We start from the raw sequence: 24,641 nt of genomic DNA, 5'->3' as shown, positions 1-24,641 counted from the left end.
GGGATGGCCCGGGATGGCGCGGGGGCACGGGCGGAGCCGGGCGCTGCTCCCGGAGCCCGGCTGGGGCTGTCCCTGCGGAATTGGCCCCTGGGCGGCACCGGCAGGGCAGGAGGGACCCCAGGGCTCCGGGCGTGGGGGGCCCGCCCGGACACTTCGTCCTTGTCCGTGCTTGGATCCTCGGCGTTCCCGCAGCCCCGTCCCGCCCGGGAGAAGCAGGAGCAGCCCTGCAGGGGGCTGTGCTCAGGGCAGCTCCTGAGGACGGTGAGGAGGTGACAGTACCATCCCTGTGCTCAGGGCAGCTCCTGAGGACGGTGAGGAGGTGACAGTACCATCCCTGTGCTCGGGGCAGCTCCTGGGGACCGTGAGGAGGTGACAGTACCATCCCTGCCCCTGGACAGCCGGTGGGAGCAGGAGGAGGAATTGCTGGACATGGACAATTGCTGCTCTGTTTCTCCAGAGCAGAGCCAGAGGAGAGGCTGGAGCATCCACAGGGATCAGAGCTCCCCGGAGTGCCTGGGAATGGCTGCTGGGAGGAGCTGGCCCCAAATCCCATTTATTCTGCTTGAAAACCCAGCCTGAGCTCCAGGGACACAGCGGGGCTGGGGCTCTGCCCAAGGCACTGGGAGAGCTCCTGCCAGCCCCTTCCCAATAAAACCTGGAGAAGCTGATTTCCACAGCCTGTGCCGAGCTGGAATGGGCCCTGCTGCTCTGCCCCTGCCTCCGGAGGCAGCTCCCGTGCCTGGGATCCCCTTCCTGCCGCGGGAATGCTGGAACCAGGGCATTGGTACTCCAAAGCTGCATTGCACCACCAGGGCATGGCGTCCATCCAGGGACAGAATTTTAGCCTCAAAAAAGGGTTTGTGGGGGATGTGGCAGCCTGGCGGGGTCGAACCCAGCACCTCTGCACGTGGTAGGATTGTTGGATTGCTCCTGCCCTGAGCTGGGGCAGCTCCCAGTGCTCCCAGTGGAAGCTGCGCTGTTTCCAGCGGTCCCTGCCCGATCTCGGGGCTGGGAGGGGTTCAGAGGGGGCTGAACTCTTCCTGAATTTCCCCTCTGGAGCCAGGCAGGAGCTGCAGGAGGCTGCTGGGTCTCTCAGCGCCCCTGGCCCTGCTGGAGTAAGGAGTTCTGAGCAATATCCTTTGGGATGGTGTGAATCCTTACGTATCCCAGGCGTGTCCGTGCAGGCCCTGAGCACTCCTGTAAAGTAGGAAATCTTAGTCCAAAAAAAACCCTGGAGCCAAACTGGGGCCTGGTTTGGAGGCTGGGGAGGTTTATTGGGCTGGGAATGGTTGTCCCTGCTCTTGGTCACTCGTGGCCATCCCGGTTTTCCAGAGGGTTCACAGCACCTGTGGGTGGCTGTGTGTCCCTCTGCCCTTCCCAAGGCACGGAATCACAGAATCACAGAGGCATTCGGGTTGGAAAAACCTTGGAGCCCATCGAGTCCAACCATTCCCAGCACCGCCAAGGCCACCACTGACCGTGTCCCCAAGTGCCACATGCACAGGGCTTTGAAATCCCTCCTGGAGTGGGGACTCCACCAACTTCCTCCTTCAGGAATTCTCCCTCAGGGATGTATTCAGCTTTGCATTCTCCCAAGGAGGCCAGACCCCATCTCCTGCAAGCCCAATATCCCACAGTCCTGGAATGGTTTGTGTGGGAAGGGACCTCAGAGCCCCTCCAGTGCCACCCCAGCCTCTGTGGTTCCAGGATTCTGCACTCCTTCCCGGTGGATCTGTGGAAGTTGGGGGGTCTCCAGCAGGGAGGGGCTGCAGGTGCCTCCAGCGCTGTGGGACCTGCCCAGCCCCACCTGTGCCCTCCCCAAACCGCTCCAGGCACGAGGGGCTGCATCCAGGGGATCCTGCCGGGACACCGGGAGCCGTGGGACGTGTCCCTGACGTGGCAGGGGTGGCACCCGAGGGGCTCTGAGGTCCCTTCCCACCCAAACCATTCCAGGATTCCCCGAGCTGCTGGGAATGTGCAAGTCCCCACGGGGCTTTGGGCAGCCCCAGGGAACGGGATGAGGTGGGAGCAGCCCCCAGGGAACGGGATGAGGTGGGAACAGCCCCCGGGAACGGGATGAGGTGGGAGCAGCCCCAGGGAACGGGATGAGGTGGGAGCAGCCCCCGCTAACGGGATGAGGTGGGAGCAGCCCCAGGGAACGGGATGAGGTGGGAGCAGCCCCCAGGGAACGGGATGAGGTGGGAACAGCCCCCGGGAACGGGATGAGGTGGGAGCAGCCCCAGGGAACGGGATGAGGTGGGAACAACCCCCGGGAACGGGATGAGGTGGGAGCAGCCCCAGGGAACGGGATGAGGTGGGAACAGCCCCAGGGAACGGGATGAGGTGGGAGCTCAGGGAGCAGCCCCCAGGGAACGGGATGAGGTGGGAGCAGCCCCGGGGAACGGGATGAGGTGGCAGCTCAGGGAACAGCCCCAGGGAACGGGATGAGGTGGGAGCAGCCCCGGGGAACGGGATGAGGTGGGAACAGCCCCCGGGGAACGGGATGAGGTGGGAACAGCCCCCGGGGAACGGGATGAGGTGGGAACAGCCCCCGGGGAACGGGATGAGGTGGGAACAGCCCCAGGGAACGGGATGAGGTGGGAACAGCCCCAGGGAACGGGATGAGGTGGGAGCAGCCCCGGGGAACGGGATGAGGTGGGAGCAGCCCCGGGGAACGGGATGAGGTGGGAGCAGCCCCAGGGAACGGGATGAGGTGGGAGCAGCCCCGGGGAACGGGATGAGGTGGGAGCAGCCCCAGGGAACGGGATGAGGTGGGAGCAGCCCCGGGGAACGGGATGAGGTGGGAGCTCAGGGAGCAGCCCCCAGGGAACGGGATGAGGTGGGAGCAGCCCCCAGGGAACGGGATGAGGTGGCAGCTCAGGGAGCAGCCCCCAGGGAACGGGATGAGGTGGCAGCTCAGGGAGCAGCCCCCAGGGAATCGTCGTAGAAAGCCTTGAGCCCCTCCGGGCTCTGCAGCGAGGGGCTCCGGGCCAGCACCTCCCGGCGGAAGTTCTCCCTCGTCCAGCCGTAGACCAGACTGTGCAGGAAGCCCTGCAGGGACACGCTCAGGGCCTGGGGACACAGGGACAGAGGGTCAGGGCTCCCGGTCCCTGCAGGCACAGCCCAGGCAGGGTGGCGCAGGACACGGGCGGATTTTCCTCTTGGTGTGGCCAATTACAGCACATCCAGGCCCTGGGAAGAGCCAAGGGGTGAAATCCCAACCCAAAATCCAGTGGGAAGAGCCACGCTGGGCCCTGGGCCGTGTCCTCACCCCGCCCGGGGTGTCCCCAATTCTGTCACAGCTCCCACGTGGGATGGGGACAAATGTCCAACCTGGGAGCCCTGGAAAAGGGGCTTTACTCACTGTGGACACGTAGAGGACAAAGAGTGAGGCAGGGCTGATGCTGGTGAAGGACAGGATGGTGAGGAGGAAGGCTGTGGGTGGGACACAGAAGGACATTCCTTGGTGGGACACCCTCAGTGTGACCCTGCAGGGCTGGGGACACCCTCAGTGTGACCCTGCAGGGTTTTGGGACACCCTCAGTGTGACCCTGCAGGGCTGGGGACACCCTCAGTGTGACCCTGCAGGGCTGGGGGAGCTGGGGACACCCTCAGTGTGACCCTGCAGGGCTGGGGGCTTTGGGACACCCTCAGTGTGACCCTGCAGGGCTGGGGGCTTTGGGACACCCTCAGTGTGACCCTGCAGGGCTGGGGGCTTTGGGACACCCTCAGTGTGACCCTGCAGGGCTGGGGGAGCTGGGGACACCCTCAGTGTGACCCTGCAGGGCTGGAGGTGCTGGGGACACCCTCAGTGTGACCCTGCTGGGCTGGGGACACCCTCAGTGTGACCCTGCTGGGCTGGGGGCTTGGGGACACCCTCAGTGTGACCCTGCAGGGCTCGGGGGCTTTGGGACACCCTCAGTGTGACCCTGCAGGGCTCGGGGACACCCTCAGTGTGACCCTGCAGGGCTCGGGGGCTTTGGGACACCCTCAGTGTGACCCTGCAGGGCTCGGGGGCTTTGGGACACCCCCCTGGCCTTGCCTGGCGTCCAGCAGAGCAGGAAAACCAGCTGGAAGTACAGCGAGGCTTTGCTGACGCTGCGGCCGCTCCTGCCCCCGAAGCCGCCGTCCCTGTCCAGGCTCAGCAGCGGCAGCGCCGCGTTCCCCCGGCACCGGAGCCGCACCCGCCGGTACAGGAGCTGGGGGGCGTCCGGGGGTCAGCGGGGCGCTGGGAACCCCCAGTGCGTCCCCCCGAGCCGGGACCTCACCGAGCAGCAGCCGAGCACCAGCAGCAGGTACAGCAGGAAGATGATTTTCTCCTCCAGCCCCGCGTTCTCGTCCCCGCCGGACTGGGAGGCAACGGGAAATGAGCGGGGCCGGGCCAGCGACCCCCGCGGCCCCGGAGCGCCCCCGGCCCCGCAGGGAGGGAGGGTGGCAGCGAGGGAGGGGCAGCGCCCACCTGGGAGCAGATGTCCTGGTTCGGGTGGATCAGGAGGAGGCAGCTGCAAGGACAGAGCGGTGCTGGAGGTCCCAAAGCCTCCCCCGGTGTCCCGGGGGCTGCAGCGATGCCCCGGGCACGGAGGGGCCGTACCTGGAGCAGTAAAGGCTGAAGGTGTCGTTGGAGCCGGCCCAGGGCACCACGGGCGCGGTGGCGGCGGCGGAGGGGCCGCGGGCGAGCAGCCGCGCCAGGAGCGTCAGCGGCGGCACCAGCCTGGGGAAGGGATGGGCGTGAGAGCCCCGGGCAGCCCGGCACGGCCGCGGCGCTCCGGGCGGGCCCGGCGGCGGGCACCTACCAGGCCAGGACGTAGGGAATTCCCTGCCAGGCGCTCTCCAGGCAGCGGCTCCGCTCCTGCGGGAGAACCGCCGTGAGCCGGGGCTGGAGGGGCGGCCGCAGCCGAGGGTCCGCCCCGCTCCGCCAGGACCGGGGGAACCCCGAATTCCCGGGGAAAGGGGCTGCCCTGGATCGCCCCGCTGCTCCCTTGTCCTGACAGGGCCGTGTGCGGCCGGGGCGATTCCCGGCTGTGCCCGGGCGAGGCACGGACCTGCAGCGCTGCCGGGGGCCGGGCTCGCCCCCCGAGGACGGTGCGGTGCGACTCGTACGCGTAAACAACGACCATGAGGAACGAGACGGCGTAGGAGGTCTGGGAGAGAGGGGGGAGAGGAGAGGAAAAGGGACCGGGGATCCTGCTGTGTCCAGCGCAGCCAGGGCACCTTCCACCTTCCCTCTGCCCCCCGACACCCCCATTCCCCCTGACCATTCCCTCCTCGTGCTCCACACCCCGGCCCCCGGCAGACCTGTCCCGGTTCCTCCCGAGGAGGGCACCCCAGGAGAGCGTCCCCAGGACACTCCAGCCGCAGACAGGGCCCAGCTGTGCCCAGCAGTGTCCCCTTACCGTGGCCAGCATCCGCCCGTAGGGACAGGCGGCGTAGGCGGGCACGGAGAGGGAGGCCGGCAGCAGCGGGATGGTTCCCGTGCCCAGCAGCGCCGCGGCACCCAGGAAATCTGCCAGGGCCAGGAGGAACAGGGGGCGCAGCTGGGGACAGGGCACGGCGTTAGCTCTGCTGGCAGCAGCCCCCGGCAGCTCCCGCGGCCCTTCCCAGGCTGGGCCGGGCGGCTCCCGGGGGCCGGGGCGAGTGCCGGGTGTTGGGCATCCTGCACCTCCTGTCCCCCGCCCGGTGCTTTAAACCCGGTGTTGGCTCGGCTTTGACTCGGGCTTAGCTGGGGCCAGACCCAGCCCTGTGTCCCTGGGAGCCGGGGACACTCACCTGGATATGGCAGCATTGCCAGGAGCCGGTGGCACTCACCTGGATGTGGCAGCAGTGACACTGCCACAAGCTAGAGGCACTCACCTGGATGTGGCAGCAGCGCCCCTGCCACAAGCTAGAGGCACTCACCTGGATGTGGCAGCAGTGACACTGCCACAAGCTAGTGGCACTCACCTGGATGTGGCAGCAGAGACACTGCCACAAGCTAGAGGCACTCACCTGGATGTGGCAGCAGCGACACTGCCACAAGCTAGAGGCACTCACCTGGATGTGGCAGCAGTGACACTGCCACAAGCTAGAGGCACTCACCTGGATGTGGCAGCAGTGACACTGCCACAAGCTAGAGGCACTCACCTGGATGTGGCAGCAGTGACACTGCCACAAGCTAGAGGCACTCACCTGGATGTGACAGCAGCGCCCCTGCCAGGAGGTGACAGCGAGGACGGATCCGCTGCCCAGGACGCTGCAGGGGACGGGGCGGGTGATGAACGTCCCGGCAGAGCCGCTGCCACCCCCAGGTGCCAGCCCAGGGCGAGGGACAGGGGACAGAACCCACCTGAGCAGCGCGGCCGGGAGGGCGAAGCCCGTCAGCACCAGGACCTGCGGGAGGCACGGGGGGAGCGCGGGCTCGGCCGGCCGGGAGCGGGGCCAGCCCGAGCCCCCACGGGGAGTGGGATGTGGGACCCTGGGCACGGCAGGACTGTGTCCCTCGGCCACCCCTGGCCGAAGCCGTGCCCAGGAACCGCAGCAAAGGCGTTTCCCGTCGCTGGTGGGGGACTGGAGGGGCCAGGGCCGGCTCAGCAGCCCCTCGGCGGTGGCTGCACGTGGCGGGGTTTCCCTGATTCTTCCGCCCGAGTTTTCCCGCTGGCATCTCCTCCTAAGTTTCCCCTCACCCGGGGCTGGGGAGCGCCGAGAAGCCGCGTCCCGCCCGCGGCCGCGCTGGGAGCGGCTCCCGACGGCGCCTCTGGAGCCGCCGCCGAGGAACCGGAGCGGCCGCCGGGACCGGGCGGAGCCCTGGCCCGAGATTCCGCCGGGAACAGCGGGGCAGGAGCCAGGGAAGAGCCGCCCCGGCCCCAGCGAAAGCCCTGCCCGGCTGTCACCCTTCCTTGCTGGTGGCCGTGCCACCTTGGGCGGGTCCCCAAAGCGCTGGCCCAAATCCCGCGCGGGGGCAGCTCCCTCGGGCAGGATTTGTTGGAATGGGAACGCAGGGGTCAGCTGAGCCTCTCCCGGCCCTCCGGAGCGCTCCGCACGCCTTTACCTGGGTATCCGAGAGGGCCGGGGGCTGTTCCTGTGCTTTGGCCATGGCCGGCGGTCGGAGCCCGGAGCCTTCCCGGCTCTTCCCGGCCGCAGCCCGGGATGGATGGAATGGAAGCGGCTCCCGCCGCCGCTGCTGCCCGGACTCGCTCCACGCCCAGCTGTGGGACACGGCCACGGCGCAGCCGGAGGAACCTGCCCGGCCGGGGCGGCAGGAGCTTCCCAGAGGAGCAGCCGGCGCCGTGCCAGCCCCGGGAGAGGGGAGGGATCAGCCCCCGGCGCGGGAGAGCCCAAATGAGCGCTCGGATGCCCCTGGGCACACCGAGAATGAAGGAACAGCGCTGGGAGAGCAGCCGGGAGCTCCTTGTGCTGCTGCAGAGCCCAGAGGAATCCATGGAGCTGCTCCAGGGCTGGAGCCCCTCAGATCCCAGGGATCCAGGCTGGGAGGGCTGGGAATATTCACCTGGAGAGGAGAAGGCTCCAGGGAGAGCTCAGAGCCCCTGCCAGGGCCTGAAGGGGCTCCAGGAGAGCTGCAGAGGGACTGGGGACAAGGCCTGCAGGGACAGGACACAGGGAATGGCTCCCACTGCCAGAGGGCAGGGATGGATGGGATCTTGGGAATTGGGAATTCCTGGCTGGGCTGGGATTGCCAGAGCAGCTGGGGCTGCCCCTGGATCCCTGGCAGTGCCCAGGGCCAGGCTGGACCCTGGGGCTGGAGCAGCCTGGGACAGTGGGAGGTGTCCCTGCCATGGCAGGGGTGGCACTGCAGGGGCTCTGAGCTCCCATCCCACCCAGCCATCCTGGGATTCTCAGTGCCAGACTCCTCTGCATCCACTCAGCTGCCACACCACGTCTGCAGGTGCAGGAATGCACCATTCCCGTTCTCACACTCCCAGGAACCTCAGGAAATCAAGGGATTTAACAATTTTGTGATCATTTTAACCCAAGGATGTTCCAACATCCACCAAAAATCCCCAAGCAATGCCCACCAGCCCCCATGAGCCACCAGAGTTCCCACAAACAGGCATTTTACCTTTATTTCAGGGATATTGGCAGAAGGGAGAGAGGGAAGAGGGAGGGAGGAATGTGGGGGAAGGTCTGAGGGAACGAGGGAGCGGGATGGAGAGGGGCTGGAGGGGAGCACAGGAAGGAATGGCACTGGGAGCTGCAGGAGGGTGACAGTGACACGGAGCTGGGCACTCCTGGAGATGCTCCCCCGCAGCAACTTCCTCATCTTCCTCTGCCAGAGGGCACCGGGATGGATCTGGGTCCTCCCAGCCAGATCCCACCTTGTCCCTGCTCTCCCAGCTGGATCCCACCTTGTCCCTGCTCTCCCAGCCGGATCCCACCTTGTCCCTGCTCTCCCAGCCGGATCCCACCTTGTCCCTGCTCTCCCAGCCGGATCCCACACTGATTCCCTGCTCTCCCAGCTGCATCCCACCTTGTCCCTGCTCTCCCAGCCGGATCCCACACTGATTCCCTGCTCTCCCAGCTGCATCCCACCTTGTCCCTGCTCTCCCAGCAGGATCCCACCTTGTCCCTGCTCTCCCAGCCGTATCCCACCTTGTCCCTGCTCTCCCAGCCGGATCCCACCTTGTCCCTGCTCTCCCAGCCGTATCCCACCTTGTCCCTGCTCTCCCAGCCGGATCCCACCTTGTCCCTGCTCTCCCAGCCGGATCCCACACCGATTCCCTGCTCTCCCTGCCGGATCCCACACCGATTCCCTGCTCTCCCAGCCGGATCCCACACTGATTCCCTGCTCTCCCAGCCGGATCCCACACTGATTCCCTGCTCTCCCAGCCGGATCCCACACTGATTCCCTGCTCTCCCTGCCGGATCCCACACTGATTCCCTGCTCCAAGCTGTGCCCCCACGTTGTCCCCCTGCTCCCAGCTGGGTCCCACCCCATTCCTCTGCCCTGCTGGGTCCCCACCACCCCTGGGATCCATTCCAGGTCACTCCATCCTGCGGGAGCAGAGGGAGAACAGGGATCCATCCCCTCAGCCAGAGCAGCAAAGGCACAGCAGGAGGAGGCTCCACCTCCCTTTGGAGTTGTGGGAATGGCTCCAGGGAAAGAGCTGGAGCCACCCCTGCCACTCCAGAGGCACCCCTTGATTCAACACTTCCAAACTGGGAGCAGGGACTGGGCTCTCGCCAGCACTTTCATTCTTCAGCAGCGTTTCAAACATTCCTGGGACAAACTCTCCCATCAGGGCAGCACCTGGATCCCGCTGTTCCCCGTGGGAACATCCCTGGATGGAGGGAACATCCCCCAGCTGTGTCCCCCTCTCAGCAGGGACAGGCTCTGCCCTGTCCCAGGCACGTTTTCCCTGAGGATATTTTGAGGAGAAATCGGCACCAAGGGCTGCACTGGCCAGAGTGGAATCCAGGGAGTTTGGCTGCTGACAGGAGCAGGACAGACAAGGAGCAAAGGAGGGAAGCTCCATGTCCCTGTCCTTGTCCCTGGCAGTGCCAGGAGTGGCCGATCCTTCCCAAGGCTCTCTGGGCAGTGCAGCACCACGAGCTGCTCCCAAACCTGCTCTTGACTCGGCTCCAAGACCCGCTGGGGCGTTAATCCAGACCTATCCCTGTCTCTGGGCTGAGCTTTAGCAGCCAGGACTCAATTCCAAATGTGGGGCAGGAAAACAACACCCTCAGGATGGGAATCATCCACAGGGAGATTCTTTCTCCTTCCTAGAATCCCTGATAACCCAGAGAGGATCCCTGGGAAGGAAGGAGAGCCTGAGCCGCTGGATGAGCCTGGAGCTGCATCCAATGGTTAAATTAGGCTCTGGAAAAGAACCTTAGGGGGAAATGCCCAAGATTTCCTGCACTGAGCCCCATCTTCCTGAGCTTTCCACGGCCTGGTGCTATTTTAGCTCCACCTAAAGTGCTTCCCACCTTCCCTTTCATCTCCTGAGTCACCAGCCTGGCTGGAGCTTGAAGATCCAAGTGAACTCCACTCGATGCCACGCCTGGCAGGTAGGGATTGTTTTTAAATCATCTTTAAAAAACCTCATCATCTTCAATTCCACGGTTTTCAGATCAAGTCCCAACTCGGAGTAAATTCCCACCACGAAGGCTTTGGGGCTGGAAAACTTGGCACAACCACACTGCAAATTAGTGCTAAAAACACCAACTGGAGCCCAAATCCCGGAGAGACCCCGGCGTGGTTGGGATGAGGTTTTGGTCAGTCCTCGGGAAGGAGCTCTTATGGAAAAGGGAATAAAATCCAGCCCTCATCTCTTCCCGTGGAGCCACCAGGAGCCGTGGGCCGAGCTCTTGGCGATGCTCAGCTTCTCCTCGGGGCTGAAGTGCAGGATGGCCAGGATGGCCGTGAGCGTCTGCTGCCGGCCCCGCGCGTCCGGCAGCGTCAGGAACCGGTACACCACGTTCTTCAGGTACTCCAGGTTGGCTCCTTCCCTGCTCTTATCCCGGCAATTCTTCTGGATCTCGCCCCGCAGCGCCGCCACCTCCTCCCGGTGCTTGTCCTCCTCGGCCAGGGCCCTGCCCTGGAGCTGGTGCAGCTGCACCTCCAGCTGGTGCTTGTGCTTGCGCAGCGCCGCGATCTCCACCTCCTTGCGCGCCAGCTGCTCCGCGTACAGGAAGAAGGTGGGCTCGGAGCCGGAGCACAGCTGCAGCGCCTGCGGCAGGATCTCCGAGGAGCCCTGGGCAGGAGCGTCCCCGGGGCCGCCGTCCCGGCAGCTCTTGGGGCCGTGGGGCAGCGTGAGGGCGCGGAGCTGCTCCAGCTCCCGGTCCTTCTCGGCCAGCACGGCCAGCGCCCGGTCCCGCTGCTTGTGCATCTCCTCCTCCAGCCGCAGCGCCCGCTCCCGGAACTCCAGCTGGCACCGCTCCAGCTCCTGCCGGTGCAGCTGCTGCAGCTGGGACAGCTCCTGCTTCTTGGCCTCCAGCTCCTGCCGGTGCTGCTTCTCCACGTCGTCCACGGCCAGCTGCAGCAGCACGTGCTTGTCCTGGAGCTCCGCCAGCTGCTCCCGCGCCTCCTCCAGCTCCTTGGCCAGGCCCATGTCCTTGGTGGCCTTGCTCTTGAGCACCTGCTGCGCCCTCACCTTGTAGCGCTCGAACTCCTCCTTGAGCTGCCTCAGCTCCTGCTGGCAGTGCCCGCCCGGGGCCTTGTCCCCGTTGCTGTCCCCGCTGCCCGGCGGCAGCTCCGGCTCCCGCGGCTCCTCCGCCTCCGGCCCCGCCGGGCCCTTCCCGGCCGCCGCCTGCAGGAGCTTCTGCAGCTTCTCCATCTTCTCCTTGAGCGCGCTCACGTCCAGGGTGTTCTCCTCCACGGCGACCTCACCCAGGGAGCGGCTGGAGGCGGCGATGGCCAAGGTCTTGTTCTCCAGGTCCAGCTGCACGACGCGGTCCTTGAGCCTCTGGATGGTGCCCTGGTCCCTCTGCTTGGCCTTCTCGTAGGTGCCCAGCAGCTCGGACACCTGGGCCACCTGGGCCTCCAGCTCGGCCACGCGCCGCTCCTCCCGCTGCGAGCGCTGCCGGAGCTGCTCCTCGGCCTGGGCCGTCTGCGCGGGGACACGGCGGGGTTAGGGCAGCGCGGGGACGCGCGGGGACTCGCCGGGGGTCACACAGGGCCCCTGCTCTGCTCCAAACCAACGAGGGGCCCTCCCCACCCCAGGAACCCTGCCTGAGAGACCTCCCTGTCCTGGCATTCCAGGGATTTGTGTTTGGAATCCTGGAATGGGTTAGGTGGGAAGGGACCTCAGAGCCCCTCCGGGGCTGCCGTGGCAGGGACACCTCCCACTGTCCCAGGCTGCTCCAGCCCCAGGGTCCAGCCTGGCCCTGGGCACTGCCAGGGATCCAGGGGCAGCCCCAGCTGCTCTGGGCACCTGTGCCATTTGTTTTGAACCTCCTGGAATCTGAGGGATTGGGAAGGGGAATTTGACTCCAGCCCCACTCCCTGGGTACATCCCACAGAGAGCTGTTCCCCAGGACTGTCATCCCATCAATCCGAGCCAGGATGCTTTGGACTCTGAGAGACTGGGAGAGGGGATTCGGCTCCTGTAGCCCCAAACCGTGCCCCAGTTCCCGGGCACCACCCTCACTCCCAGCCAGCCATCACCTTCTTCATCTCCTGCACCAGCTGCAGCTGGAAGTGGTTCTTGAGGCCGGCCATCTCCTCCTGCAGCTCCTGGATCCGCGGGTCCGCCTTCCCGTTCTCCTCCCGCGCGGCCTGCAGCTCCCTGCGGAGCTCCTCCAGCTCCTGGCTCAGCTGCTGGACGTGCTGCTCGTAGCCCTGGGCCCGCTCGGCGGGGCCGCCCGGCGCCTCCCGGGACTCGCGCAGCTCCCGCTCGGCGCGCAGCAGCTCCTGCAGCTCGCGCAGCATCAGCCCGTGGTCGCCCTGCTCGCGCTCGCGCTCGCGCTGCTGCGCGACCAGGCGGGCGCGGGTCTCGGCCAGCTGCTCCCGCAGCCGCCGCAGCTCCGCGTCCCGCCGCGCCGCCTCGTCCCGCGCCCGCCCCGCCGCCTCCTCCAGCTCCTGCTTCATCTGCCGCCGCTCCGCCTGGTACGAGGCCTCCATGCGCGACTTCTCCTGCGTCACCGTGGCCAGCGCGCCCGTCAGCGTGGCCAGCTGGGCCTTCAGCTGCTGCAGGCGCCGCTCGGGCTCGCCGGCGGCGCAGGGCTCCCCGCCCTCGGGGCCGCTCGGCTCCTCGGCTCCCTGGGAAGGGGCGGCCGCGGGTTTGTCCTCCTCGTCCCCCTTGGCGCCGGTCACAGCGGTCGCGGCGTCCGCGCCGGCGGCCGTCCCCGCGCTGTCCTCGCTGTGCTCCGAGCTCCGGTCGTCCGGGGAGTCCCCGGCTGCGGGCGGGGGCGCCGCGAGGTCCCCGCCGTCGTGGGACACGGAGAGCACCTTCAGGCTGGCTTCCAGCGCCTCCTTCTCCTTCAGCAGGCTCTTGTAGGCGCGGACGACGTCCTTGAGGCGCGCCTGGAAGCGCAGGAGCTGCTGCTTCTGCGTCTCGACCGTCTCCAGCAGCTCCTTCCTGCTGGGGCCGCCCCCGAAGTTCATCCCGAACTTCTCCATGGCGGGGGGACCTGGGGGGGGGAAGCAGGGCGAGGAGAAAAGGCACCTTTGGGACGGGCAGGAGCACCGCCCTGGGCCCAGCAGGACACCAAAGGGGCCGCAAACACCACCAACACCACCCTGAGCGTGCCCGGCCCAGGAGCACCATCCTGAACCCCCAGGACCCGCATCCTGGCCAGCCCAGGGCTCCCATGCTGACCCCCTGGACATGACCCTGACCCTCAGGACATGACCCTGACCCTCAGGACACGACCCTGACCCCCGGGACATGACCCTGACCCCCAGGACATGACCCTGACCCCCGGGACACGACCCTGACCCCCGGGACACGACCCTGACCCCCGGGACACGACCCTGACCCCGGGACACGACCCTGACCCCCGGGACACGACCCTGACCCCCGGGACACGACCCTGACCCCCGGGACACGACCCTGACCCCCGGGACATGACCCTGACCCCCGGGACACGACCCTGACCCCCGGGACACGACCCTGACCTCCGGGACACGACCCTGACCTCCGGGACACGACCCTGACCCCCGGGACACGACCCTGACCCCCGGGACATGACGCTGACCCCCGGGACATGACCCTGACCCTCGGGACATGACCCTGACCCTCAGGACACCCCTCTGAACTCCCCTCCAGGGCTCCCACCCTGACCCCCCGGACACCATTCTAAACCCCCGGACACCAGCCGGGCCCCCCACCGGCACCCCCTCGGGACCATCCAGGCTCCCGCCCGGATCCCTCCGGACGCCCCGGGCCCCACAGGCCTCACCGCCCCGGACCGCCCGGTGCGCCGGGCCCCCTCACCCCCAGCCGGTTCCGCCGCGCCGCCACTTCCGCCGGAAGCCGCCGGGGGGCGGGGCAAAGGGACCGTTACGGGGGGGGGCGGTGTCACGCCCCATATAAGGCGATTTGTGGGCGGGGCTGCACGGGCGGGGCGGGGCCGTGCGCGCGTGCTGCTTCGAAGTGGGCGTGGCTTTGCCCGCAAGGGGCGCGGTCTCCGCGCGCGACGCGGAGCGCGGCGTGGGCGTGGTCCGGGGGCGATGGGGGCGTGGTCTGATGGCGCGGGGCGTGGCCTGAGCGCCAGGGGACAGCTGGGTCCCCGTGGGGTGTGGTCGCTGGTGTGGGCGTGGTCAGGAAGGGGGCGTGGCCTTTAGGCCCGGTGACAGCGGGGTGGTCCTCTGTACCTCCGTGTGTCCCCTGGAGTGCCCCGGGTCCCCCCGTGTCCCCGTGTCCCCCCTTGTCTCCCCGTGTCCCCCGTGTCCCCTCATGTTCTCCCCGTGTCCCCCCGTGTCCCCCCGTGTCCCCTCATGTTCTCCCCGTGTCCCCCCGTGTCCCCCCGTGTCCCCTCATGTTCTCTCCGGGTCCCCCCGTGTCCCCTCGTGTCCCCCCGTGTCCTCTTGTGCTCTCCCCGTGTCCCCCCGTGTCCCCTTGTGCTCTCCCCGTGTCCCCCGTGTCCCCCCGTGTCCCCTTGTGCTCTCCCCGTGTCCCCCCGTGTCCCCTCGTGTCCCCCCGTGTCCCCCCGTGTCCCCTCATGTTCTCCCCGGGTCCCCCCGTGTCCCCCGTGTACCCCTGTGTCCCCCCGTGTCCCCTCATGTTCTCCCCGTGTCCCCTCGTGTCCCCCCGTGTCCCCGTGTCCCCCCGTGCACCCCGTCCACTCCTCTGGCAGTGGGAGCCATTCCCTGTGTCCTGTCCCTGCAGGCCTTGTCCCCAGTCCCTCTCCAGCTCTCCTGGAGCCCCTTCAGGCCTGGCAGGGGCTCTGAGCTCTCCCTGGAGCCTTCTCCTCTCCAGGGGAACATTCCCAGCTCTCCCAGCCTGGATCCCTGGGATGCGAGGGGCTCCAGCCCTGCAGCAGCTCCATGGATTCCTCTGGGCTCTCTCCAGCAGCTCCAGGTGCTGCTGCTGTGTCCCCAGGGCTGGGGCAGCTCTGCAGGTGGCTCTCACCTGCGGGGGCACAGGGGCAGGATCCCCCTGCCCTGCTGCCCACACTGGGGCTCAGCCCGGGGCTGGGGGGTTCTGCGTTGGGTCAGCTCTCACCCCCAGCACCCCCAATCCCTTCTCCCAGGGCCGCTCCAGCTGCTCCTGCCCAGCCCGGTGCCGGGAGGGTCTGACCAGTCTGACCCCACGTTGGTGCTCTGGGGCGCTGCCCCCAGACCATTCCACGGCTCTGTGACACCGAGCTGCCCCTCCCCGCCGTGCCCCGCACACGGATCCGACCCTCTGTGACATCACCCCGGCCTGGTGGCACCGCGGGCACCGCCAGGGCCGTGGGTGGCACCAGAGGGGACAGCTCTGCCCTGCCTCTGCCACCCGCGCTGGCACCGATGGCTTTGCTGGGGCTGCTCGTCCTGCTGGCCCTGGCCGGGCCCGTGTGGGCCACCTGGGACACCTGCAGGTCAGTGGCCCCGGGGGGCTCGGGGACACTCGGGGGCTTCCCCGGCACAGCCTGGGCACAGAGGAGCCCCTCGGGGTCCCTGTCCCTGCTGTCCCCGAGCAGGGCAGTGATGGCTCTGTGCTTCCAGAGGCACCTGCGGGCTCCGGCCCTTGGCCTCTGACCACAGCTCTGCAGTTCTCGACTACGACTCCATGACCTCTGCTGCTGGCACGTCCCGTGTTGTGGGCGGCACCGGCGTCCAGCCAGGGGCCTGGCCCGGCATCGTCAGCATCCAGGCCACCTGGGAGAACGGCACGTGGCACATGTGCTCGGGTGTCCTCCTCAGCTCCCAGTGGGTGCTCACGGTCGCACACTGCTTCACCAGGGCCGGGTAAGATCAGCAGGGACAGAGGTGTCCCCAGAGCAGGGCCAGGTGCCCGGCTCACAGCACCACGTGCCGCTTCCCTGTCCGCCTCGGGAAGCAGAAGGCCGGGAAATGCCGGGCTGCTGCAGCCCGTGGCTCTGCTCCCTGTCACCCCTCTGTCCATCTACTCCCCAGGGGCATCTCCATGTGGAAGGTGGTGATGGGGGCCACAGATCTGACTCAGATGGGCCCCGAGGCTGCGGTGAGACGCATCCAGAGGCTCCTGGTGCACCAGCACTACGTGGCTGCCACGGCCAGGAACGACATCGCCCTGCTGGAGCTGGAGCAGCCCGTGGAATGCAGCGACTACATCCAGCTGGGCTGCGTGCCCGACGCCTCGCTCAGGGTCTCGGAGCTGAAATCCTGCTACATCGCCGGCTGGAACTTTGCCAGAGGTGAGCTCCCCAACAGGATGTGTGCTCCAAGGGCGAGCTGGGCACCCGGGGGCACGGGCTGGGCACAGACAGGGACACGGACTGGACACAGACAGGGACACGGACTGGGCACAGACAGGGACATGGACTGGACACAGACAGAGACACGGACTGGGCACAGACAGGGACATGGACTGGGCACCCCGGGGACACGGACTGGGCACCCTGGGGACATGGACTGGGCACGCCGGGGCACGGGCTGGGCACAGACAGGGACACGGACTGGGCACCCGGGGGCACGGGCTGGGCACAGACAGGGACACGGACTGGGCACAGACAGGGACACGGACTGGGCACCCTGGGGACACGGACTGGGCACCCTGGGGACACGGACTGGGCACAGACAGGGACATGGACTGGGCACCCTGGGGACACGGACTGGGCACCCTGGGGACACGGACTGGGCACCCTGAGGACACAGACTGGGCACAGACAGGGACATGGACTGGGCACCCTGGGGACACGGACTGGGCACCCTGGGGACACGGACTGGGCACCCTGGGGACACGGACTGGGCACAGACAGGGACACGGACTGGGCACCCTGAGGACATGGACTGGGCACAGACAGGGTCCGGCCGCAGGACGTCAGCGGGGCCGGGCTCGGAGCAGCCCGGGCTGGGGGAAGGAGTCCCCTCCAAGACAGGGCATGGAACGGGATGAGCTGTAAGGTCCCTGCTCCCCCAGACAATTCCTGCTGGCCCTGTGAAGCCTCGGCAGAGGTGGGTCTGGCCCCTTCCCCAGGCCAACAGCAGGGACACAGCTGGACAGCATCGCTCCTGGGGAAGGGACAGGGACACAGCTGGACAGCATCGCTCCTGGGGAAGGGGCAGGGACACAGCTGGACAGCATCGCTCCTGGGGAAGGGGCAGGGACACAGCTGGACAGCATCGCTCCTGGGGAAGGGGCAGGGACAGGCCTGGGAAGGGGAAGGGATGGGTACTGAGCTGCTGGAGACTTATTCCCATGGTTCTGGGATCAGGCATGGTTCTGCGGGAGTCCAAGGTCCAGCTCATGGACACGGAGCTCTGCAACAGCAGCCGGTGGTACGCGGGGGCCGTTCATGCTGGCAACCTGTGTGCTGGGTACCCGCAGGGTGGCATTGACACCTGCCAGGTAGGAGCCCCCACACACAGCCCAGCCTGACTGCTCTCCACCCCTCCCCTCCTACCTGCGGGTCCCTGTCCTATGTCCCCTTGTCCCCAAGGCCTGTTCCTGCCCACAAAGCCCATCCAGTGCCCTCAGCAGACCCAGAGTGCAGACGTGACCCTGGAACATCTGTCTTCTGCACATCTGGGATCCATGTGCAGAGATGGGAGAGCCCCTGACCTGTGCTGGGAATGAGGACCTGGCAGGGCCTGGGAGAGAGGAGCCAGCCCCGGGATTGGGGGAGAGGAGCCAGCCCTGGGGCTGGCAGCAGCCCCCCACAGTCCCTGAGCCATCTCTCCTGCCACAGGGGGACAGCGGGAATCCCCTCGTCTGCAAGGACAACAGAGCCGACTACTTCTGGCTGGTGGGATTGAACAGCTGGGGAAGAGGCTGTGACAGAGCCAGGCACCCTGGGATCTACACCTCCACTCAGCACTTCTACAACTGGATCCTGCTCCAGACGGGCCTGAGCCCGGCAGACATAACCGGTTCGGCACCAGAGCCGAACTGCACCCCGACTCCTAAGCCAGAGGTCACCACGACTTCGGTGGAGACCCCGACGCCAGGGCCAGAACAAGAGCCAGAAACAGAGCCAACACCAGTGCCAGAGCCGACGCCAGAGCTGGTGCCAGTGCCAGAGCTGACTCCAGAGCCGACGCCAGAGCTGGAGCCGGTAACAGAGCCAACGCCAGAGCCAACGTCAGCACCACAGCCAACCCCAGGGCCAGAGCTGGTGCCAGAGCCAACGACAGAACCGACGACAGAGCCAACACCAGTGCCAATGCCAGAGCCAGAGCCGACGCCACGGCCAGAGCCGATGCCAGAGCCAGAGCAGGAGCCAGAGTCGGTGCCCGAGCCGGAGCCAGAGCCGGTGCCAGAGCCATCACCCGAGCCAGCCATCCCCCTGGTGCCCGAGGAGCCGGTGCCAACACCGGCACCGGCACCGGACCGGCTTCTGCTGATCTCGGTGCCGTACCAGAGCCTGGTGCAGTTCTGCAACCTGCTCGGGGATTTCCTGCAGTTCCTCAGGGACCGGCTGGGCTGACCGCAGCAGGAGCGGGCGCAGCTGCGGCTGCAGAACGCGGCCCCGGCCCGTTCCGCTCCCGGCTCCATCGCCACCGCGGGGCCCGGGGCGGCCGCAGCCCCGGGGCCGCTCCGTCCCTGCCGCCCCTCCCGTGCCGCCCCCCGTGCCGCAGTTCCCTTGGCTGCTGAAAGAACGCTGTTCGTGCTCCCCAGCACCGCGGTCTCTGCGCCAATTCCGCCGCCGGGCAGGGCGAGCAGGGGCCGGGCCGGGAGCCGGGAGGGAGAACGAGCGGGGCTGGCCCGGTTCGGGAGGAGGCCGGGAGGAGCCAGGGCGGAGCGGGAAAAGCGCTTTAATAACGGAGCGGCCGGGAGCGGCAGCAGCCCGGAGCCCCGAGGGACGCGGAGGTGCGGGAGGTGCCACCCTGAGCTGCTGCGGCCACCCAGGGCTGTCCCCTCTGTCACCAGCTCGTGTCTCTGACCCCTCATCCCACTCCCCCCGCCGTGCCCTCGGTCCCAGTTGGGATCCCTGGATCCGGGACATTCCCTCTGCTCCAGCGGGATCGCGGCTCCAAAGAGCTGTCCTGGCCCTGGGGAAGGTGCTGGAGCCTGGTGACCCTCCTGGAACGGGTCAGGGACCCTGGATTCCGTGATCCACCAGTGCCTGGAGGTGGTTTAGGGACCTGCCGCGGGCTGGCCCGGCCCTGCTGGCCCTGCTGCCACCGAAGCCCGCCCTGCATGGATATCCTCAATTCCCGGCTCGGAGCCCCCCATCCTGCCAGGGCCCCTCAGGGCCGGGACACCCCGGGCCGTGGGGACGGGTGCGGGGCGGCGGCACCGGGGGCTCATCGGGGCTGCAGGCCCCAGGCCGGCAGCGGGGTGAGCCCGGGGGGCAGCAGGGAGAAGGGGGGGCTCTCCAGGGGCTGCCAGGGCGCTGGCGCGGGGCTCCCGCCGGGAGCCAGACCTGCGGGATGGACACGGGGCTCAGGCATCGCCCCCGGCCCGCCGGGCCCTGGGAGGGGACACCCAGGGGACCCCCAGCCCCAGAAGGCCGGGGGTCCCTCACCCGCGGGCAGCTCCCACGCTGCCCGTGGCCGCGGCCGGCCCCTCGTACCGCAGCAAGCGTCGTCCCAGGCGCAGGGCCCGGAGGCGCAGAGGTGCAGCGGGCCCGGGGGGCGCGGGTGGGTGGCGAGGCCGGGGAGGGGCTGCGCCGAGCCCGCGGGGGTGTCCGGGAGGGGCTGCGTGGGGACCAGAGAGTGCCATGTCCCAGGGCGTCCTGGGCTGCTCCGGGACCAGGTCACCCCGAGGGGACCGGCAGAGGGTCGGGACGCTCCAGACAGGGCTCCCCGACGGGAACGCGGGCTCCAGGGGGTGCCCGAGCTTGTTGGGGTGTCCCCAGCACCCCGGGACTGGCCATGTCCTACCCGTGCGGCGGCTGCGGCGGCGGGACCGACAGCGGGCGGGATCCAGGCGCACCAGGAGCCTGCGTGGGCACGGGCGGGGACAACGTCCTGGCTCGGGCACCGCGCGGGCCCCAGCCCCGGCTCACCGGGGCGCACGGGGAGCGGCCGTGTCCTCTCCCCAGCTCCCAGCGGGGCTCTGGGGAGCAACCCCCTGTGTCCCAGCGCCAAATGTCAGCCGCGCTCCCTCCCAAGGGCGCCCCTGGGTCCCTCGGCCGGCAGCTCCCCGGCTCCCACGTCCCGTCCCCTCGGTCCCCGGGCTGTCACCTGCGCCGCCAGCCTCCAGCTGCCGCTTGCTCTCCCGTCTCCACTTGGCTCGGCGGTTCGAGAACCAGACCTGGGGAGAGGGCGGGAGCTGAGGCTGCCGTCCCCCGCCCGTCCCACGGTCCCCGGCACAGCTCTGAGCCCCGGGACACGTGGGGCACGGGCAGAGAAGGGGGGTCGATCCCAGACACGGGCACGGGCGTGGGCAAAAGAATGTCCATGTCCTGATCCCAGGCATGCACATGGGCACGGGCAGAGGGAAGGGTTTGATTCTGGGCATCGGAAGGGTCCTGATCCCAAACATGGACAGGGACAAGGGGTTCCATCCCGGGAATGGGCACGGTGCTGGGCAGAGGAAGGCTTTGATCCTGCATCTTCCCCACCTCACGGGCTGGGAGCACACACCAGGCTCCGGGCGCGTCCCCGGCACAGGGCACGGGACCCTCGTGGCTGCTCTCATGTGTGCTCTGCCGTGCTGCGGGGTGCCCGTGGACAGGCAGCGCTGCCCTGGCACCGGGGACTCGCTGCTGGCACTGCCCGGACACCCAGAGGTTCGGCAGGGGCACAGGGATATGGGTCTGGAGCTGCTGGGAGGAATGTGTGAGGGGTACGTGCCAGGGAGCATGCCATGAAATGTGCCAGGTGTGCCATGGAGAGACCCCCGAGCCAGGACAAACCCAGCCCTGGGGAGTCGCTCCCACCATCTAGAGCCCGTCCCCACCCCTGCGACCGCCAGCAGCGGTGGCGCGGTTTGGCGATGTCGCCGAAGGCAGGAGGGCTCCCTGTCCCCCTGGACTGGCGGCCCCGATGCCAGCGGCCCCTCCGGGCGGCTCCGGCCACCAGGACGCGGCCGCGCTCCCGTTCGGAGCGAGGCGGGTGCCCTCTTACCCTGATGGTGCTGTCGGGGAGCTGCGTGGCCGCGGCCAGGCTCTCCCGGGTGGCGGTGTCCGGGTACTGTCCCCTCTGGAACTCTGCACGGGGTATCGGGGTGAGCTGGGTGGGGCCGGGGCAGCCACCTCCGGCACCCGGGCAGGAGGTGCCAGGACGTGTCTGCAGCCATACCGTGGGGCCAGCGAACTGGGGAGCTCTGGCGTGGCTTGGGGCAGTCTGGGGCGGTGTGGGGCGGTGTGGGGCGCTCTGGGGTGGTTTGGGGCAGCCTGGGGCGGTGTGGGGTGCTCTGGGGTGGTTTGGGGTGCTCTGGGGTGGTTTGGGGCAGTCTGGGGCGGTGTGGGGTGCTCTGGGGTGGTTTGGGGCAGTCTGGGGCGGTGTGGGGTGCTCTGGGGTGGTTTGGGGTGCTCTGGGGTGGTTTGGGGCAGTCTGGGGCGGTGTGGGGTGCTCTGGGGTGGTTTGGGGCAGTCTGGGGCGGTGTGGGGTGCTCTGGGGTGGTTTGGAACCCCGCAGCGATGGCCGGGCCACCCACAGGGGAACGAGCCCACCCCGAAAGCGGCATTCCCCCCCGGGGAACAGCCCCGCTCCGTCCCGCTCGGAGCCGGCATCCCGCGGGGAGCGCACCTTCCTCCAGAGCCTCCGCCTGCTGCCTGGAGAACACGGTCCGGCTCCTGCCGCCGCTCCTGAGCCCGGGGCCCGGCGGGAGCCGCCGGCCGGGAGCGCAGCCCTGGCTCGCCGGGGCCGCGGGGGGCTGCGGGACGGGGGGCGCGGCCGGAGGGGACACTGCGCGGACAGAAGGGCAGAAGCTGGAGGCGGACCCGGTGCTGGGGGCTCCCCGGAGGGGCCGGGAAGGGTCTGGAGGCGTCCGGGCTTTGGGGCAAGGCTCACCCCGTGGCCGCGGGTCCCAAAGCTCGGCTGCCAGCCGGAGGTCGCCGGGCAGGGTCCTGAGCACGCGGTTGATGGAGGAGACCTGGGCAGGGGAGAGGGGATGTGCCCGGGAGGGGACGGGACCCCCGGGGGTGCGGGGGGACAGGAATGGAGGTGGAGATGTCTCTGGGATGCTCTCCGGAGACAGGGATTCTCCGGCCCGGGGCCGAGCTCTTCTGCTCCCTATTTGCGATCCAGGACCCCCGAATCCCGGGGACCGACAGAATCTAACGGGAGGCGATTGGCACGACGGGGCATCGGCAGGGTGGGTCTGCCCTTGGGAAGCACAGCTCTCCCTGCCCAGCAGGGACACTTGTCACGGAGCCACCGCGGTGTCCCGAGGCCCGAGGAGGCAGCCGGGCTCGGGGGTGGCGGTCGGGGCTCTGCTTCCGCTGGGAAGGAGCGATCTGCCTTCCCCTCCCCACCCGCTCCAGCTCCGCGTGTCTCCAAGCACCGAGCCCTTCCCTGCGGATCCTTCCCATTCCCGGGTCCTTCCCACGGACCCGAACCCTTCCCATCACTCCGAGCCCTTTCCCGGGGGCCTGCACCCCACTGTCCCGAGCCCTTTCCCGGGGGCCTGCACCCCACTGTCCCGAGCCCTTCCCGGGGGCCTGCACCCCACTGTCCCGAGCCCTTCCCGGGGGCCTGCACCCCACTGTCCCGAGCCCTTCCCGGGGGCCTGCACCCCACTGTCCCGAGCCCTTTCCCGGGGGCCTGCACCCCACTGTCCCGAGCCCTTTCCCGGGGGCCTGCACCCCACTGTCCCGAGCCCTTTCCCGGGGCCTGCACCCCACTGTCCCGAGCCCTTTCCCGGGGGCCTGCACCCCACTGTCCCGAGCCCTTTCCCGGGGGCCTGCACCCCACTGTCCCGAGCCCTTTCCCGGGGCCTGCACCCCACTGTCCCGAGCCCTTCCCGGGGGCATGCACCCCACTGTCCCGAGCCCTTTCCCGGGGGCCTGCACCCCACTGTCCCGAGCCCTTCCCCGCGCACCATTCCCACCTCCCGCCACCCTCCCGCCCGCCGGCCGTGGGGTCAGACCCCTGCCCTTCCCGGCCCCGGGAATTCCCGCAGCCCCGGGGCTCCCCGGCAGGACTCACGCTGGGGATGCCGCCGCTGGCACAGATTCCCTCGGCGTGCAGCTGCCGGCGGATCTCCCAGGCGAAGAGCCCGGGCTGCTCCAGCTTCAGCCGCGCGATCCTGGCCACCACGGCGGGGGTGGCCATGCGGGGCTTGCTGCCCCCCACAGCCTTGGGCCCCACGGCCCCCGTCCGGTAGTAGCGGCCCAGGATTTTGCTGACGCAGCCGTTGGACACCTGCGGGCAGAACTTCAGCGCGGGGAGGATTTGGGAGGAGAAGGAGACCCCCAGCCCCGGGCCGGGCGCACCTTGAGGCTGCGGGAGATGTCGGAGCTGCGGGCGCCGCTCGCCGCCAGCGCGATGATTCTCTGCCTCTTGCACGTGGGGAGGGGGCGGCCGTTCAGGAAGAGCCCCCCGAGCTGGTTCACCCCGCTGGGCCCTGGGGAGCGCGACAGGGCTGGGGGAGAGCGGGGCTGCCGGTCCTGCCCTCCCGGCTGCCCAGGACGGCACTGGGGGAGGAGGCCAGGGCCGGTGGAGCTGAGGGGGTCTGGAGGGGCTGGGCAGGGGGAGTTGGGGTTTGGAGGGACGTGGGGCGCGATGCTGGGGGTGGGTGCAGGCAAGGAATGGGAGCGCCGGCCCCAGGAAGCAGGAAAAACACCCCCTGGAAGAGCCCGGGGCGAATTTGGGCAGGGCAGGGGGGGTGACAGGCTGCGGGGCTGGATGTCCCCGGGGGCCGGGACATCCGCAGGGAGGGCCCTGCGGAGCCGCGGGTGAATCGGTGTCTGGGAGGACGCGTTTGTGCCGGAGCAGGGAATGGTGGCACGGCACATCCCCGAGTCCTGCCGGAAACACCGGGACCCCGCGCCTGGAGCCGCCGCGTCCCTCACCTCGGTGAGGCATCGTGGAGAAGCTTCAGGGGGCTGTGGGTGCCTGGGAATTCCCAGTGGGACACGGGGGAAGGTGCAGGGCCGGATAAATCAGCGCCGGTGTCCGGGGCTCTGCCACGACCCTGCTGCGAGAAGGGACAAGGGCGGGAATCGTGGCGCAGAGGATGGAAACACTTGAGGGCAATTGGGAAGTCCCTGTGCTCCAGGCACAGCGGATAAAGACCAGGAAAAGAGGTCACAGGGCTCTGGAGAGGCTCGGGAGATGCCGGGAATGCTGCCGGTGCTGCCTGCACCAAGCAGCCACCGGCACAGAACGGAGCCAGCGTGGCTGAGCTGCGTCCCAGCACCCGCAGAGCTCCCTGGACACCCCGCGGGGGACAGGGGGGTCCCCACGCCCACCCCACCCCAGCTCAGTGCCGGGATCCACAGGGAATGGAGGGTTCCCCCATGCCCATCACCCTCCCAGCCAGGAATTCCCAATTCCCAAGATCCCATCCATCCCTGCCCTCTGGCAGTGGGAGCCATTCCCTGTGTCCTGTCCCTGCAGGCCTTGTCCCCAGTCCCTCTGCAGCTCTCCTGGAGCCCCTTCAGGCCTGGCAGGGGCTCTGAGCTCTCCCTGGAGCCTTTCTATCTCCAGGCTGGGCACTTCCAGCTTTCCCAGCCTGGCTCCATAG

At 68.5% G+C, this 24,641-nt stretch overlaps 4 protein-coding genes and 1 long non-coding RNA gene across 5 annotated transcripts; 2 read left to right on the top strand and 3 right to left on the bottom strand.

Annotated features, from left to right (window-relative positions):
- Window positions 1-2: 2 nt before the first annotated feature.
- LOC137473551 (uncharacterized) lies at window positions 3-668 on the top strand. Its single transcript, XR_010998867.1, has 2 exons — window positions 3-275; window positions 377-668. It is a non-coding gene; the product is annotated as an uncharacterized lncRNA (long non-coding RNA).
- Window positions 669-3,950: 3,282 nt separating this feature from the next.
- Window positions 3,951-7,069, bottom strand: LOC137473552 (uncharacterized). The gene is made up of 10 exons (XM_068189308.1): window positions 7,025-7,069; window positions 6,323-6,543; window positions 6,166-6,229; window positions 5,394-5,534; window positions 5,043-5,141; window positions 4,794-4,849; window positions 4,592-4,711; window positions 4,460-4,502; window positions 4,269-4,349; window positions 3,951-4,199 (listed from the first exon to the last, which is right to left on the bottom strand). The coding sequence occupies exons 1-10, from the start codon at window positions 7,067-7,069 to the stop codon at window positions 3,951-3,953; spliced, it is 1,119 nt and encodes a 372-aa protein (XP_068045409.1).
- Window positions 7,070-9,905: 2,836 nt separating this feature from the next.
- GCC1 (GRIP and coiled-coil domain containing 1) lies at window positions 9,906-13,085 on the bottom strand. Its single transcript, XM_068189302.1, has 2 exons — window positions 12,101-13,085; window positions 9,906-11,543 (listed from the first exon to the last, which is right to left on the bottom strand). The coding sequence occupies exons 1-2, from the start codon at window positions 13,052-13,054 to the stop codon at window positions 10,260-10,262; spliced, it is 2,238 nt and encodes a 745-aa protein (XP_068045403.1). The 5' UTR covers window positions 13,055-13,085; the 3' UTR covers window positions 9,906-10,259.
- A 2,200-nt stretch (window positions 13,086-15,285) lies between these two features.
- On the top strand, window positions 15,286-18,489 carry LOC137473535 (acrosin-like). The gene is made up of 5 exons (XM_068189287.1): window positions 15,286-15,459; window positions 15,587-15,829; window positions 15,998-16,257; window positions 17,278-17,411; window positions 17,752-18,489. Exons 1-5 carry the CDS (start codon window positions 15,389-15,391, stop codon window positions 18,487-18,489), a joined length of 1,446 nt encoding a protein of 481 aa, XP_068045388.1. The 5' UTR covers window positions 15,286-15,388.
- A 1,395-nt stretch (window positions 18,490-19,884) lies between these two features.
- PAX4 (paired box 4) lies at window positions 19,885-23,980 on the bottom strand. Its single transcript, XM_068189273.1, has 8 exons — window positions 23,968-23,980; window positions 23,389-23,519; window positions 23,102-23,317; window positions 21,965-22,046; window positions 21,701-21,859; window positions 21,077-21,159; window positions 20,204-20,261; window positions 19,885-19,952 (listed from the first exon to the last, which is right to left on the bottom strand). The coding sequence occupies exons 1-8, from the start codon at window positions 23,978-23,980 to the stop codon at window positions 19,885-19,887; spliced, it is 810 nt and encodes a 269-aa protein (XP_068045374.1).
- Between the last annotated feature and the right edge of the window lie 661 nt (window positions 23,981-24,641).

Source organism: Anomalospiza imberbis, chromosome 5 (genome assembly GCF_031753505.1).
Source record: "Anomalospiza imberbis isolate Cuckoo-Finch-1a 21T00152 chromosome 5, ASM3175350v1, whole genome shotgun sequence".
Lineage (NCBI taxonomy): Eukaryota > Metazoa > Chordata > Aves > Passeriformes > Viduidae > Anomalospiza > Anomalospiza imberbis.
Note: the sequence above shows the minus strand (reverse complement) of the source record. Positions and strands in the feature narration are given on the sequence as shown.